Consider the following 12,570-nt stretch of genomic DNA (forward strand, 5'->3'; position numbering starts at 1 on the left):
TTTACCCGTTCTTGCTCTGACTTTAAAACGTAATTACCTCTCTGCACATGCTCAGTGTGGTTTCCTTGGCATCCACTGTCTGCCGCCGCAGTCTTAAAGGGCAGGAGCACCTTCGCTGCCTGCCGGTGCACCCGGCACGCAGCAGAGCCAGCAGCCGGGTGCATCCAAGGGCGCCACCCTGAGCAGACAGTTTGATGCTGGCCGCTGCTGTGAAGTTATTGATTATCTGTCTGGCCGACCGTCAATAAAATGTGTAGCAAAGCAACCGCTTTTCCGTCCTTTATCAGTAGCAGAATGGAGTAGAAAGGTCCTTTATCGTTTCCCACGGTAGGGAAATTCAGCTGCGACAAGAGGCGTCTAGATTCACACAAAAATAAAAATATATATATAAACAACTAAATTAGGAATTGTATACTGTACAGAAAGGGCTAAATTACACCATAAAATACTGTGCTGCTATTAAAAATGACGTACTTCAATTCATAATTCTGCCTTCTGCTTTTTTATTTAGGCAGAGCTACTATTTCTAAAGATGCTCCAGGAATGAAAATCAAACCTACGCAGCACAGCCACGTTTTACTGTCTTTAATGTTGACAGCTACATATTTAGATATGAAGTGAACATATTGTGGCATAAATCTGCCTCAGTGTAGATCTACAGCTCAGATCAGGGGTCTGCAACCTGTGGCTCTTAGAAACCAAGAGGAAAATGTTTTTGATTATGGATGCAACGAGAAATTGACATTTTATGAGTTTTTATGGGAGTTTTAATGTAAAATCAGCATATAACATCTCCAAGAAGCTTTTTAAAAGTAACTAGCTTCAACCTGTGGTGCCCATTTGTTGTCATTTTCCATATTTATAGAAAATAAGCTACAAAATGTTTAATAGGAGATTCTGTCTTAGCTTGGGTTCTACACAAGCTAATGATTTTACAAGGGTGAGTGAATACTTACTATATTGTATGCTGGGGCTCCAGAGTGTGAGCAGTAGGTTAATAAAGAAGCAATGAAAAATTGTTTTATTTCCTATTTTTCCTTTTTTTTTTTTTTTTTCTCCTCAGAATTTGCCTTTTGGTCTCATCAGCTCTAACTCAACCATTTGATGGTTGGCTGTCGTCATTATTTACTGATGCACCACAGTGGGTTCCTGTTTGTTGTTTAGCCTGCATGGTCACACGCTGCTTTGTGTGTTTCTTGTTTTGTTTTGTTTTGGGGTTTTTTTCTCTGCTCCGTGTGGTTTTGGACGTGATCCAAACCGATATCAGACACCAGCGAACAGGTGGCTCCCTGCAGTGGCTTCGCAGAAAGACCTCTGGCCTCTTAGGGCAGGTTTTCCAATATTCAGACACAACAATGACTTGTGTGACACCAGCTGGTCGCGGCGTTACGTCTGCTCCTCCATGTTTCCTATTTTGTAGATAGAGCTGCACGTCGTCGGCTGGGTTTCCTCTCCTTTCGTTTTCCACCCATCCATTTCTCTGTTTGTTTCCGCCGTCGCTTTACGGGTCTGGTGGCGGTTGCAGATTACACGTTGCGACCGGTCAGACGGCGGGTTTTATTTTGAGCTCAGCGCGTTGTAGCCCAGGCGGGACTGGATAAACTCAGACGACTTCACTCACTCCTCTCCTACTTCCACCTGTGTTTACGTTTTAGAAATCAAAGGCTGCAGCTGAACTCTGAGCTGTTTTTGTTGGGGAAATTATTTAGTGTGTTCAGCAGCAACACCTCAAACTGCTTAAGGTGAAAGAAAATCTGTCTCTGACTGCAGAAAACACACAGAGCCTTGGAAAACTATCCACATGTCCTGAACTTCAAACTTCATTATGTTTTAATTGATTTAATTTTTTTTTTGGGTGACAGACTAATACAGAGTTGCGTATAATTGTGAAGTCAAATTGATATTTATTTTCATTTTACAAACGAACTGAGCGTCACTTTTCAAGTTTTGCCACAAATTCTTTAATTCGTTTTTGGTTTGGGCTTTGACTGGGCCATCCAAACATCCAAAGAATTGTAGCTCTGTCTGTAACGGGTGTTTAAATTACACACAGGGGAATTTGATTCACTAACTTAGAGACTTCTGAAGGAAAATAGACTGCACTTCCCATATCTACTTGTAAAACAGGAGTTTGGGTGATCGTGGCTCAGTGGGTAGAATATCTGAACTGCAATAGAAAGCCGAGGGCCTTGATTCCAGCTTCTCCCGGCTGCATGTCGATGTGCCTCTGGGCAAGGCACTCAACCTACGTTTACTTATCTGTTTGAATGCGTGCTTGAGTGTGAATGGACGAGTGTGCTGTAGCATGCAGCACTTTCCGTGGCAAGTATAACTGGAAAAGCCAGTCATACATGCCGTACTAATTCAGTCCATTTACCATTTCACTTACCGTGATTCTCCTCTTTGTGTTGGTCTGTTTACCACATGAATAGACAATCAAATGCATTGCATTCTGAAGAGACAGACATCAGGCTGTTCAAGCATCCTTAAAAAGTCTTAGATTTCTGTCTAAAATAAGGCCTTATTTTAGGACACTTCTCCGCTGTCCGACCGTGACATTTGATCGCCGCGCTAAGACCGCAGCAGCGTTAAATGTGTTACTCACAGGTAACGCTTTAGGCTCTTTAGGGACTTTTCTTTCAGGCAAAAGGTTGTTGCGTATTGCGACTCGAGTCGATTGAGGCTACTGCTAATTAGCTGCTAATTTACCCTTGCTAGTTAGCTAGCTTTTTTGTGTCTCTCATGGGTAGGAGCAAATTTATCACCAGTTGGTGGCAACTTCCTCTTAATACGGTGGGAAGTGGACTGGTTGAATTTACTGGAAATAACGTCTTACATTGCTCAGGAACTTTTACAAATATTTGAGCAATAAAGTTTAGATGTAATAATTTTGCTTTACTTTGTGAAATTGTAAACAAGTCATTCTTCTTCTGCACCTCCACATTTTCATTATTCTGGTAATCATCCTTTTATATTTAGTCTTACTTCTTGCTAAACACGATCATTTCTGGCATTAAGGTAAAAGTCACAGAAAGTGGTCTCTCCAGATCGCATCTGTAAGCAACTGGGTTTGAATGACATACACACAGTGAAATGTGCCTGGAGGTCTTTTATGAGGCTCTCTTACGTGGTGTTCTGTTACACAGACGATTTTCATGCACATGAGTTCATAAAAACAGAGTTTATTTGGTGCAGAGACTTATGATGTCACGGTTGGTAAATCAGGGTATTAATGTGTTTTTGTTATATTCTGCGGAAAGCCTCTCTCTGTGTTTGTCTTTAGTGGCTTGGGTTTACCAGACCTGGGACTGGAGAGAGTAAAAGCCATCACGAGCACCAGATTAAATTTAGATGAAATTGAATTGGACTTGTTCCTCCACATGCTGCTTCTATTTTAAGCACTTCGCTCATCCTGCTTTTTTTTTTATTCTGTCTCTCCTTCTCTCGTTCTTTTTCTTCATCTTTACATCCGAAGCTCACGGTGCAGTTTGTTCTTTGTCCAATGAAAGTGATTTAGTGATTCCCCCCCTATTTGCACTTGTTTCTGTGGTACCCCACATGTTCCACGGATCACAAGCGGATGATTTATGGCACTTGGATGGTCTCTGATGAGAATCACCACGTGTGAAGGAAACGTCTCAAGTGTTGTTCCTTGTTTTCCCGCTTTCTCTGTTGAGTCCTGAAGGTCCAGTTTGATAGAACTTTAGTGGTTGAAGTTACTGCAAAGCGTCTCTTTAAGCATTTCCTCTCTGAGCCACGCTTTGGCAGTCGGGTCTCCCTTTGGAAATTTCAGGCTGTTGAAATTCCAACAGAGGATCGATTCCTTCAACGTCAAAAGTCTCCCCAGTCCTTTAGGAGAGCTTGAGATTTTTGACGAGTTTCACTATAATTTACTTACCTGATCATTTTGTTGGATTGTTTTTATTATTTGTCATTATCATTTGTTATATTCTTGTTCCCAAAGAGCATATGAGTTGTATATGCATCAGTGCTTTTATTTTCCATGTTGTTTTGCGTGTTGGGAAGCTGCAAATGTGTCTTCCCTCAAAGGGTCGTAAACGTACCATTGACCTTTGACACTGTTCTTGGGGGTTAACTGGAAGTTGTGAATGAAGTCAAGTTTGAGTTCAAACTTTTTTGTGTTTGGTAGAGATCAGATAGAGATTACAGACGTGAGCTTTGATTACACACTTTGGGAGTCGAGTTAATGACGGATCTGTTGGTGTCATATCTACGTTTTCTTGAAAAACGGCGCCAATGTTGGCTTGGGTTTATTTTGGATGTTTGCTTAAATCTGTCAAAATTACGAAAGCAGAGAATAAATGTAATTGACAACATTATGATAGCTGTTATAGTCAACAGATAAAATTATTGTAGCAGTGTTACAAATAAGTGTTTTAAATAGAAGCCATTTGAAGATTTTATACGTTTTCAAACTTTTATGTGAAGACTATGACACTGCGGTATTTTTAGTAATGACTATTATAGTGGAAGAAGAAGAACTATTGTTTTTGTATCAGATTGTTGCCTTTATGTTGTCAAACATACTCTTTTTATTTTCTAGGTTGATATGAATCTATCCCACCTTACCCCCGTTCTGTGATTTCTGCGCTCTCGTTGTAAAACAAAGAGCAGAGAGTTGTTGCGGATTCCTGAGCCACAGCAGCTTCAGCCTGTGAGCATTTTCACCGACGCACACTCTGAAATGAAACGGGGACGATCGATACCATTGGCAGGTTTCCTCTCCACTTTTTAACACTGTGACGTTGGAGGCCTGAAGAAGCAGCCTCGCGTTTACATAAGTGGGGAGACTGGGTGTGAAATTACAGGCCTGGTCTGCCCTCAGACTGCTTTCCTTCCAGTGTGTGTCCTTGTCTGAGGCGTATTTGTCTTTTCTGTTTCGGTGCTTTCATGTGGAGCCTGCCGTTCCTCCTTATCCGTTTTACTTTGTTAGAGCGTCTTAAGGATGTCAGATAATGGAAATTCAGGTCAGTGTGCTCTTAGGGGTGAACTGTGAGGCACGTTTGTAGGAGAGAGAATGAAACAAAAGTCTGCTTCAGACGTTTTCCAGGTCTGGATGAGTCTGGAAAAAGGTCCATGTTGCAATAAAGGTGGGTCTTTATTGTAACGTGTATAAATTATTGTGATTTAATTGAATGATAAATATCTTAAAAATTTAGATCTCTTTTGTTGTTTTCACATAAAACCTCTCAAAACCGTTTGGTTTGTCAGAATTGCTATGTGTGTGTGTGTGTGTGTGTATGATTTCCTCCACCATTTGTTCATTGAGATTATCATTAAACATTAATATATTTGAAAATATGATTAAATGCAGTTACTGTGTGCAGCTTATTGATATAAATCACACTTCTTTGTGAATGTTGTCATAAATAATGATATCACAAAGGCTGTATTTTTCAATAGCAGCATTTGTGTTTGTGGGACCAATTAGTACTAATATAATATATAAAGGTACTGAATTGGCTGCATTGCAAACCCCAGCCAATAGCTTGTCATGTAGCATTGCAGCTAAGCATTTCACCTTCCAAAGCTGCAGGGTTTATATATATATATATATATATATATATTAGATATGACTTAGAAAAACATTCTGTGGTTAGCTGAATCCCCAAATACTGAACTGGCATAAAGTGGTACAGTTTATACCACTGTTTTAAAAACGCTACCATTTCAAAACCACAAAAATTAGTTTCCTGAGAAAGTGTTGGAGTTCCAGGGTGACTGGAGTTTTCTTCAGCTGTTTGGTTCCCGGATTATCACGTTATTATGATAATAGTACTCAACATGAAGACATAAATGTGTGTGTGGGTGGTGTAATGCTGAAGCTATCTAAGGTGACACAACCGTCATGGGAGAAGCAAGCGGAGACGCGTCCGACTGGCTTCACTTCAGGAAACTTAATAAAAGTAACAAGTTTCTTCCCCGAAGGACGACGTGCAACAGTTTTACTGTCAACTGCATCCGCAACAGTGAAAAGAAAAAAAGAGATTAGCAGGACAGGAGAGCGAAGAGAACATGCAAAACAAAAATTGTTTTGGTCATACTTGGAAGAAAACATGAACAGACTAAAACCTGTAAAAAAAAAAAAAAAAAAGTAGGGATTCCCACTTTATCGCCTTTTTGTCATTTACGTAAAGGCAAGACCAACACATGGTTCCCATTCAAGTGAAGTGAAGTAATGAAGACTGATAACAGAACATCAAAACAGCCCATATCATCAAATTGAGGATTTCTCTTTCACTCGACTTTAAGTTTTAAACATGCCCAAGTTTTAATGCCTTCGCTCATTTGAAAAGATTATCAAAAAAGCTGCATATCCATTTCCTCATTGATCTGATTTAACAGGAGTGAACAAACCTGCTTATTGTTGTTCCTCAGCCAATAATTTGACTCTGGCATAGGAATGGATATTAGGTTTGCTGTAATGACGTAACTTCATCTCTTATCCGACTTCCTGGTTTTGGTTTTTAAAGGTGCAGATGTGATGACAGGCTTCTACCAAAATGCCACAGCAGCTAAAAAAAAAAAAAAAGAGCTGTCACAGCTGACATGTGATGTTGTTTTCACTGCTACAGATGTGTGCGTGTGTGAGTGAGTGAGTGACATGATGTTGGGAGAGGAGGCGGTTGGGTTGGAGGGATTCTCTGAATTATTAACTATACAATCCACTTTATGTTCCCGGATTAATCTGTTTCGATGAGAGGAATCTAATCCCCGCTTTCATAATCTCTCTGAGAACGCTCACTCACATATCAGGAACCAGATGCCTGCTAGCTTAAACGGTTCTTGATGTGTGTTGTCATGGCGCCTCGCGGGGTTTCTGATTGGTGTCATTGCAAGCTGATGCAAGTTTGAAAAGTTTGGTATCAAAGTGTACAAAACCCCCCAAAAAACATGCATTTTCTCTATGACTTTGTACATAGTAAAGTTTTGTTGTTTCTTCATAAATTAGAATATCTTCAAAAAGTCTATTAATATCTCGTGGCCTCATTTCATGCAGAACTTATTTCTCTGAAGTCTTTAAGATTGGGGCTTACAGGTACTCAAAATTTCAACTCAGAGTATCAAAGCGTATTAATGAACGGTTGAGTGGAAGAAACCTTCACAGAACCAGAGGTGGTGTCACAAACATCTTTGTTGGACTGGAAAAAGGACCGGGCTGTTGCTCAGTGGTCCAAAGGTATCTTTTCTGATGCAAGTGAAGCGCAATGAGGCACAGAGTTCAAATGATTACCTGAGCTGTCATGTCATCTGCTGGTGTTGATTCATCAACACCTCATCAGAATCACAGGCTAATCTCCTCCTTTCAAAATTCTTTGCGAGCTACCAGAACCAAAATCTTTCCTTCTGTTCTTGTTGAAGACCCGAGGCTGTAAACATAAAAAAAAAAAAAGTAAAATTAGTCTCAGAATCTTCTGGTGTTTTTGGACCTTCTAGTCTGGTAGACTCAGTTGAATTGGGACCAACTTTGCAACATTTCTCATATTTTAAGCTGGTGTGGTTCACTTTCACACTGCACTGTGTCAAACGATCCAAACCCTTTGGAAGACCTGTTTCCCCCACCCAGCATGAGGTGGCGCTGCACCAAAAACCACTGAAGGGAAACTACATGAACGTCTCTGAAGAAGACACTGAGCGCAACTTCCATCTTCACAAATGGAGTAGCATGATATTTTAGCAGTTGTAGTATTTCTTTATTGTCTTTGGTATTTTTCTGACCAGCGCCAGACTCTGTTTAGCTTCGGTCGTATTTTCTCAGAATGCCCTGCGCTATAGTCGGCTTCCTGCTTTTGGAGCACTTGCATCCACATATGATGTCAAACCGCACCAGAGTTTTTTTTTTTTTTTTGGGTCCGCATCAGAGTTGGATTTGACATTCACACCTCCCCAAATGAACCGGACTTTATAGACAAACAAACCAGAGTTTGATTAAAGCGGACTGAACAGGGCTGGGCTGAATGCACCCTAAACACCAAACTAGGCTTGTATTTGTGTGTCAATTGTCTTTTTTTTTTGTCGAGTCACAGAATTTCATTGCAAACTTTTCAAGTTCTGCTGGCAAAATTGTTTCCAAAACTCTCACTCGGCAACAAAAACTGCATTCGCAACCAGCCGGGCTACTAAGGCAACCTCACCACCAGGGACCGAGGAATGTCTGGCTGGTGTTCAGGACCAGCAGTGATATGTGGACTGTATGTGTCCCGTCACGCTTGGGCTGCTCTGCTTTCAACAAAAACACAGAATAAACCCAGAGAGCGGTCTCTGTTGGCGGTACGCTGATGGGGCTTTCTCATGAGGTTACTGGAGGGATGAGTGGGCAGCGGAAAGGGGAAGTTAACGGGTTAGACTTGTGTCTGCATGCAGCTCGAACTGGGAGCATGTCATCTGTTGTGTTAGCGGCGAGATGAAATGAAGGCATGAATATTTAATGTTGCCATACGGGAGGTGTTGGCACATGAAACTGTCATGACCTGTTTTCTAGTATTTTCTTTACTCCACCTGTGCCCTCAAGCAATTTGGAAAACCTCAAAGATTTCTAGGTTTGTAAGCTTCTGAAGGGTTCATTCACACTTGTGATCATGTTATTGATCAAGCTAAAAATAAAAATGTATGTTTTCTGTAAACTGAGGATTGTTTGGTTCATATTTACTTATTATTATGAGTTGAAGGTGTAGAAGGTGAAAATTAAGTGTCTTTTTTTCTGTTTACTCTTTTTTAAATGCTTCTTCTCTATTCATCCTGCAACAGTTTTAGTGTTTAGTTTATACCACTTGGTACGCTTTTTGTGAATAAAAGTCATTATACCCAAAGTGAACATTTATTATATTATTATTAAATAATTTGATTGCCTTTCATCGTTTTGTCATACTGTCAATCATACTTTGTCATACTTAAGTACTCTGAAATGTAGCAGCAGGGAACCTTTGTGTAGTTGGGGTGTTTCCAAATGATAGCCTGAAATTGTAATGGATCGGTGGAGGCGCAGTTAGTGAAAACCTCAAAAAATGTTGAGCCAAATTTAGTCAACATTAAACAGCAGCCCAAACAAAGTGATTTCTGCCCAAGCTTATGTCTACAGACCAGGAAATGGCAAAAAAAAAGGAAAAAAAAGTGTGGAAAAACATTCCAGTCGCAGTGAAATAAAATGGAAAGTGGGATTTGCTGTAAAAGAAACCTGTTTTTATTTATGTAAGTCATCAGTAAAAGCATCTTTTGAACCTAAGCTCTGCAGTCACCTTTTTGGTTTTTAATGATATTTATGGACAGTCAGGAGCTGATCTGGACCATGAAGCTTAGTTTGAGGAATCTGAATGGAGATATCCAAATAAAGTGTGTAAAACCGTAAAATGTCGTAGTGAATTGCAGCAGCATAATTTCCCTCGGAAGTCTTTTTAAAATCCAGCCTTTAAAAAATTGTCAGGATTGTTCATACCCCTTACACATTCAAAGCAAAACATTTTTATCTGTGATTTTCTGTTTCCTTATGGAACAAATATGATGTGACACAATGGTCCATCTCTTACATCCAGTAAACAGACTGGCATCATGGGAGACATCAGGTCTCCAATATGGCTTAGGAGGCAGTTTAGAAAAAAATATCCCTCTGTTCTACAGTTGCAATGTGTGAAGTTTTCTAACCTCAGCTGGAACTTTACTGTGAACCGTGCACTTTGGTCAGAGGAAAACTAAGATTGAGGTTTTCATCAGAAAAAAACACTCCAAGTGGCTTTGAATGAATATGATAAAACTCAATCACTTTCATGTACGTCCCAAATTGGTTTGTACACAGTACTGCACATTGATGAGCTGTGAAGATTCTATATTTAATTTTAAAAACAAACAAACAAACAAACAAAAAAAAAAACATTTCAAAACTAGTTCAGAAAAAAATAGAAGTTTGTTCTTGTGTGTGAGGAGAAGCCAAATCCTCACATCTCAAACTCATAGATTGACAGACTTTAACTGGACTGTATGTGTGTATCTGGGTAATCCTTGGCATTGGTCACAGCTTTAATTACATTAGCAGGTATACAGAGGCTGTTGCACCTTCCTGAAAGTCGCATACAACAGATACTTGCTGTAATGTTTTATGTTGTTACCTCTGCAGTCTGGTCTTTAATTTTCGTATTCCCCCGACAAGTTTCATAATTGCTCTATTGTGTCATACTTAGCAAAAAATTAAAATAGCAGAATACCTGCTCTGAAACGTAAAATGTGTCAGTACTGAATGGTCGTTCAGCCAGCTGTTTGTTTTTGCTCTTGCATAAGACACTGTCAACATGAAATACAGTAAATTGAGTCCCTGAACTCAGCAGATACCTGTGGCCTGAACATGAGGATTAGCGACAAAGACACGCGCACACGTTCACACGCATAAACCAATCACAACGCAGAAGAGTAAGGTAGCCACTCGGCCAATCCTGACACGCCTTGTTGTGTGGCCAGCCCAATGCTGATCCTTTAAGGAGGAGTCCGACTGACACCCATGGAGGATCTCTAATCTACGATTAACGCATCCTGCTCAGTCGTCCTGTTGTCATGGTTTCTTTCTGAATGTTTCTACTTTCTACCACCATCCGGCTGTGTGGCGCTAGGCTCCGCCCCCATCGCGTGTTTCACTGTCCTGTCCATGCATTCGTTTTGTATTTCCAGTTTGTAGCTTTCTGCACCAAACGGACTTTATTAAATTAAAAAAGAAAAAAAGAAGTGCTAATTAGGTATTTCCATGTACTGATAAATATCAAGTCCTGCATGAAAAGTAAACAATGGAACCTCTGAACACAAGCTTAATTTTAAACACGTGATGCTTCAGTAGAATCAATCATAATCAATCGATTATTGAAACAAATTAACTCCTTTAGTAATTCATTAGTCCTGAGAGGTAAATCTAAAACTGCACAATGTGCCACTTTTTTTTTTATATCAGATTAATTGGTTGTTGGAATAATTGTTAGTTACTGCGCTACTTTTAACTTGAAAATGTTCATGTCTAAACAAGTGACCCTGTAGGTAAAATAAAGAGATTCAAATATTTGTTTCGACCTCCCATCCACAACTCTGTTAAAATTAAAATAGCAGTAATTTCAAGTAAACAGAGTCATTAATCATGCATGTGAACATGGGTAAAATCAACATCTTGTGAAGTATTAATGAAATAATAACTAACCGGCACTGTTTCTTTGGGTGTGTTGTTCCTGTTTGGCATAATGTGCCCATAAACTAGCGTGACACCCACAATGCATAGCAGAGCCGCCACTCTATACACCGTCTGAAGAAGAGCTTGCTGCGCTTTAATCACTTTTTCAGTCTTGCAATTAAAATGAAATCAGCCGGTAAACTGTTTGTCCCTCTTTTGTCTGGAAAAATAGGATCTGTTGTTTCACCTCTTCCCAAGTCTGGAAATGTGTGGGGGGGGAAAAAAACGTTCACTTTTTGCATTTTCATCTTCAATTTTCTAATTGGACAAAAATCTAGTAAATCCTAATATATTAAGTGGTTTTAACATTGTTTCGTTTTTAACAAAATGCACACTCCTTCTAAAAAACCATCTAAATCTTTAACTTTTCTGCTTTGAGACTTTATGCAAGTTCAAATTCAGGTTGAACTGGACTTTTTAAAGCAAAACAAATCAGGAAAAGTACTTTTTTTTTTTTTACTTTTACATGTAAAATAAAGGTAGCATATTTGCCAAAAATCAAAAAGTTGTTTATAGAGTTTGCATATATTCAAAAGCACCATAATATTGTATTTGTTCAGTTCAACAGATTGTGAAATGGGGCTGGTTTAAGGTAATGTACTTTCTTTGTGCTCATGTTTATGACCAAAATCCCATTGAAAAAAGTGATTGTAAACTGGAAAACAATGTGTGGAAATTTTGTAATTGCAGCCATAGCAAAGTCAGCCCAGTTTGGCTGACATGTCGGCGTGTGAAACAGATTAGAGGGAGCACAAGTTTCGCTCGGCTCATGTCTCTTTCTCTCTCCAGGCCTTCAAAGAGGAGCTGGAGTGTCTGATCCAGGAGCAGCAGCGGAAAGGGAACAACCCGACCGGACTGCTGGCCCTCCGGCAGATCGCCGACTTCTTCATGGCCAGCTCGGTGGCCGGCTTCAACACTTCCCCTCTCAGTAAGTGCTTGTTGTGCTCTGGCCCGTCACCCACGGTAACCAGACACAAGACTTCATGAGAGCAAGCTGTCGCTGCCCACAGAGCAGCCACTTTGGATCGGCATTAAAACAAAAAAAAAAAAGAAAAAGATAAAAAGCAGAACGTCACGGCATCAGTATCGGGAGGAAACGGATACATCTCCAAAAGCGGACTTTGTACGCCTGAGGGCTTTAACGCTCTTAGACGTCCCAACTCCAGACTCCGGAAGAGCCGGGAATACTTTTGATCCTCCTCCGCGTTTCGTCCAAGAGTCCATATGCAAAGTCTGCTTCCAATCAGAGAGCAGGAATGCACGGCTAATGCCGAATTAGACGTCGAAGGCAATGTAGCAGTTCATTTCAGATCCTCCTTAACAGATACGCAGGCTGACAGCCGAGGAGGGGT

At 40.2% G+C, this 12,570-nt stretch overlaps 1 protein-coding gene across 11 annotated transcripts in view; it reads left to right on the forward strand.

Annotated features, from left to right (window-relative positions):
- add3a (adducin 3 (gamma) a) overlaps window positions 1-12,570 on the forward strand; it is a 116,906-nt gene that overhangs the window by 75,691 nt on the left and 28,645 nt on the right. For all 11 annotated transcript variants that reach the window (XM_044114536.1, XM_044114540.1, XM_044114537.1 and 8 more), the window contains one exon: window positions 12,008-12,146. In XM_044114536.1, the coding sequence (XP_043970471.1) occupies window positions 12,008-12,146 (139 nt within the window). The remainder of the gene's footprint in view (window positions 1-12,007; window positions 12,147-12,570) is intronic.

The sequence above is a fragment of the Gambusia affinis genome, linkage group LG04 (genome assembly GCF_019740435.1).
Source record: "Gambusia affinis linkage group LG04, SWU_Gaff_1.0, whole genome shotgun sequence".
NCBI classification, from domain to species: domain Eukaryota; kingdom Metazoa; phylum Chordata; class Actinopteri; order Cyprinodontiformes; family Poeciliidae; genus Gambusia; species Gambusia affinis.